A 4,569-nucleotide genomic window follows, 5' to 3' on the forward strand; every position below is an offset into this window, starting at 1 on the left:
GCACCTGCGAACTTCTAGTTGTTCTCAGTGTAATCACACAGGATGAGCTCAATCTCCAGCTAATGCATTGTGACAACCTGTGTGAAAGGTTGTCTAAATGTTGTCTGTGAAGGAATCTCCTTAGTGACTCCATACCCAGAGGTTGTGGATGGGGGTTGGTTCTAGACATTTCTTTAAGTATGGAACAATAGACATTCAGAGGAAACAAGACATCAGTAAATACCCTGTTGCGTATATTACAGGGAGCCATTGTAGTTGTCAGAATCTCTCTCAAATGCTTAGTTTCATGATTCCTGCAATTTCCTGCTAATCACCTTTCTTTTCTAAAGATAAGCACTATCAGAATTGCTTATATTAACTCTGTTCCACACAGGATGTTTCTAGGACATGTAATAGAGGTGGAACCAATAAATAAGTAAGGAGTAATCTGGGAGCCTGTCTTACTTCCTGTGAACTCACAAAGAAAGGGTATAAGTCACTATGATATTTTCCTTCTTTTAAAAAAATTTTTTTTTGAGAGAGAGAGAGAGAGAATTTTTTTAATATTTATTTTTTAATTCTCAGCGGACACAATATCTTTGTTTGTATGTGGTGCTAAGGATCGAACCCGGGCCACACGCATGCCAAGCGAGCACACTACCGCTTGAGCCACATCCACAGCCCAAGATATTTGCCTTCTGAGTAGCCAATTTCTAGTGTTGGTATGGCTGTAAGAAGTTGAGTGCAGTAAATATTTGATGGACCAAATCGTAGATTTAATCGAGAGGCCAGGGAATCATGTGAACATCATGCATGTTGAGGATAGATTTCTCATGCTGTCAATCTCTCCTGGCCTCCACTATACATTTGGTGGGATATTTTAGATCTCAGTGACCTTTGAGGATGTGGCTGTGAACTTCACCCAGGAGGAGTGGGCTTTGCTGGATCCTTCCCAGAAGAATATTTACAGAGATGTGATGCTGGAAGTCCTCAGAAACCTGGCTTCTATAGGTAATAATGATGTTTCTAAAATTAACAAATTGAGAACTCATGTTTATTTTGGTCATTTATATAGAAGGTGAAAAGGGAATCAATTGGTGAATTATTGCAGCATAAATGTCACCTAGGATTTGGCAAAGCATTTCTAGTTCCTAAATACTCATAAAGATTGTTCTGTTCCCATTTTAGGAAACAAATGGGAAGACAAGATCACTGAAGTTCAGATTGAAAACTCTGGGATCAATGTAAGGTAACTGTACTCACAAGAGGAGTCCATGAGGGGGTCTGAGAACTGTCATTTAATTTTTAAAGTAAACCAACCAACAAAGTATGCATAATTTGAGAAGTATTTATTCTTATAGTGTTTTTTACTAGAAATATATTCTTAGCTGTAACAGAGATTCAGGCTTTTCAAAGATTTGACATGCAAAAAGTACTATGAAATTGCATATGTGAATATCACTATTTGGATAATAGCCATAGAGAATATGTGATGTAAAGGATTTTTTCCTTTCAATCTTTTTATTTATAGGCAAGTTGAACAAGTCAGAAAACCTAGCATTTACCTGATGTTGGTAGTAATGTAAAGATCTATAAATAAATAGAAAATTGTGAATGAATCAATCATTGATTATGTGCTGGTCACTTCTTCTTCAAAGAAGTCATATGGTAAACTTCACAGGCACAAAATAGTGTGGAGAAACCTTCAATTCGATTCCAATTCTTAACTGAAGAAAGAAAATTTTTAATATAGTAAATCCATGTGAGTTCATTATGTGTGCAAAAGACTTCATATGTCCTTCGTTCCTTCATAGGCAGATCACATCTCACTCTGGACACAAATACTACAAGCATGAGAAATATGAAGAGAAGCCATGTGAATTGAAACAATATAGGAAATCTCTGGTTTCTCTCAAAAGTGTTCACACACAAATGTTAATACAAACTGGAGATGGACCTTATGAAAGTACAGTATGTGGGAAAGTCATCAGTTGTTCCAATGACATTGAAAGACATGAAGAAACTCATACTGCGGGGCGACCCGGTGAATGTCAACAATGTGGTGAAGCCTCTTCTTATCCCTCCAGTGTTCAAAAACACATGATAACACACAGTGGAGATAAACATTTTCAATGGGACATATGTGGGAAAGCCATTCATTTCTCCTCTTTATTTAGAAGACATGAAGGAACTAATTCTGGAGAGAAACTCCATGAATGTAAACAAGGTGTTCGGACCTGTATTTCACACACAAGTCTTCAAAGGCACAGGATCACACACACAGGGAATGCACATTTCAAATGTAAGTTATGTGGGAAAGACTTTGATTATTCCAGTTTACTTAGAATACATCAGAGAATGCATACTGGGGAGAAGCCCTATGTATGTAAACAGTGTGGCAAAGCCTTTTCTAGATCCAGTTACCTTCACTCACATGAAAAAACTCATACTAGAGTGAAGTCCCATGAATGTAAGCAGTGTGGGAAAGCCTTTTCCCGATCCAGTTACGTTCAGATTCATGGAAGAATGCATACTGGTGAGAAGCCCTATGAATGTAAGCAGTGTGGGAAAGCCTTCACTCAGTCCTCTAACCTTTACTCACATGAAAAAACTCATACGGGTGAGAAGCCCTATGATTGTAAGCAGTGTGGCAAAGCCTTTGCTACATCCAGTTACCTTCGCAGACATGGAAGAACACACACTGGAGAGAAGCCCTATGAATGTAAGCAGTGTGGCAAAGCCTTTGCTAGATCCAGTTCCCTTCAGTCACATAAAAAAACTCATACTGAGGAGAAGCCCTATAAATGTAAGCACTGTGGCAAAGCCTTTGCTAGGTCTGGTGACCTTTACAAACATGGAATAATACATACTGGAGAGAAGCCCTATGCATGTAAGCAGTGTGGCAAAGCCTTTTCTAGATCCAGTTACCTTCACTCACATGAAAAAACTCATACTGGAGAGAAGTCTTATGAATGGAAGCAGTGTGGCAAAGCCTTTGCTACATCCCATCAGCTTCATAAGTATGAAATAATACATACCAGAGAAAAGCCCTATCAATGTCAACAATGTGGAAAAGCCTTTACTACTGCCTCCTACCTTCAGATACATGAACGAACTCATACTGGAGAAAAGCCATATGAATGTCAGCAGTGTGGGAAAGCCTTCACTCAGTCCTCTCACCTTCACTCACATGAAAAAACTCATACTGGAGAGAAGCCCTATGAATGTAAGCAGTGTGGCAAAGCCTTTCCTAGGTCCAATAGCCTTCGCAGGCATGAAAAAACACATACTGGGGAGAAGCCCTATGAATGTAAGCAGTGTGGCAAAGCCTTTACTAGATCCAGTGAGCTTCAGTCACATGAAAAAACTCATACTGGAGAAAAGCCCTATGAATGTAAGCAGTGTGGCAAAGCCTTTGTTAGATCCCATTTCCTTCAGATTCATGGAAGAACGCATACTGGAGAGAAGCCCTATGAGTGTAAGCAGTGTGGAAAAGCCTTCACTCATTTCTCCGGCCTTCACTCACATAAAACAATTCATACTGGGGTGAAGCCTTATGCATGTAAGCAGTGTGGCAAAGCCTTCACTTGTTCCTCTGACCTTCACTTACATAAAAGAATTCATACTGGAGAGAGGCCTTATGCATGTAAGCAGTGTGGCAAAGCCTTTGCTACATCCAGTAACCTTCACAGACATAAAAGAACACATACATGGGGAGAAGCCCTGTGAATGTAAGCAGTGTGGCAATTTCTTTGCTAGTTCCAGTTACCTTCCCAAACTTGAAAAAACTCATACTGAAGGAAAGCCCTATGAGTGTGAGCAATGTGGCAAAGCCTTTGCTAGTTCCAGTGTCCTTCAAAGACATGGAAGAACACATATTGGAGAGAAGCTCTATGGTTGTAAACAATGTGGAAAAGCCTTTGTTACATCTGCTCAGCCTCACTTACATGAAGGAACCCATAGTGCAAAGAAATCGTACTCAGGAAAACAATTGGCAAAGTCTTCCATTAATAATGTTTCACTCTTTAACATGTAGTAAGTTTTCTGTAGAAAAATTCTTCGAATGTGATATGTGGTAAATCAATATTTCTTGTCAAATTCAAACAGAAGAAAGTGCTCACATGTCCAAATGTATCTATCTATCTATCTACCTACCTACCTACCTGCCTGCCTACCTACTTACCTACCTACCTACCTATAAATAGTACTGGGGAGTTAGTTTGGGGGGTCATTTATCACTGAGCCACAACGTTTTTCCTTTTTATTTTGAGATAGGGACTTGCAGAGTTCCTTAAGGCCTTGCTTAGGTACTGAGTTTGCCTTCACATTTCTGATCCTTCTGCCTCCGAAACCGAGTCTCTGGAATTAAAGGCAAACACTACTAGATCCAACTGAATAAAGCATTAAATGTGAAGAATTTGGAAAATCATTCCATTTTTCCTGTTGCCTTCAAAGTCATTTCACTCACACTGGAAAACAAACCCTCAGAATGAGGAAGATTGGGTACATTCTGTCAGCTTCCCATCCCAGCCCTGCTATCCTTCTCATATGTGACAATACAGAGAGAAGCCCTGAGAATGTGATTAATGT

The 4,569-nt window shown here is 39.5% G+C and overlaps 1 protein-coding gene across 1 annotated transcript; it reads left to right on the forward strand.

Moving 5' to 3' along the window:
• The first annotated feature begins 703 nt into the window (after positions 1-703).
• LOC139703331 (zinc finger protein 709-like) lies at positions 704-3,789 on the forward strand. Its single transcript, XM_071606652.1, has 4 exons — positions 704-709; positions 864-990; positions 1,168-1,228; positions 1,794-3,789. Exons 1-4 carry the CDS (start codon positions 704-706, stop codon positions 3,706-3,708), a joined length of 2,109 nt encoding a protein of 702 aa, XP_071462753.1. The 3' UTR covers positions 3,709-3,789.
• The last annotated feature ends 780 nt before the right edge of the window (positions 3,790-4,569 follow it).

The sequence above is a fragment of the Marmota flaviventris genome, chromosome X (genome assembly GCF_047511675.1).
Source record: "Marmota flaviventris isolate mMarFla1 chromosome X, mMarFla1.hap1, whole genome shotgun sequence".
Lineage (NCBI taxonomy): Eukaryota > Metazoa > Chordata > Mammalia > Rodentia > Sciuridae > Marmota > Marmota flaviventris.

Excerpts from the sequence above, each read along its gene's own strand:
- LOC139703331 (XM_071606652.1), top strand. Across the intron at positions 991-1,167 it reads CAGAAACCTGGCTTCTATAG|GAAACAAATGGGAAGACAAG; the intron begins GTAATAATGATG and ends TTCCCATTTTAG. Across the intron at positions 1,229-1,793 it reads AACTCTGGGATCAATGTAAG|GCAGATCACATCTCACTCTG; the intron begins GTAACTGTACTC and ends GTTCCTTCATAG.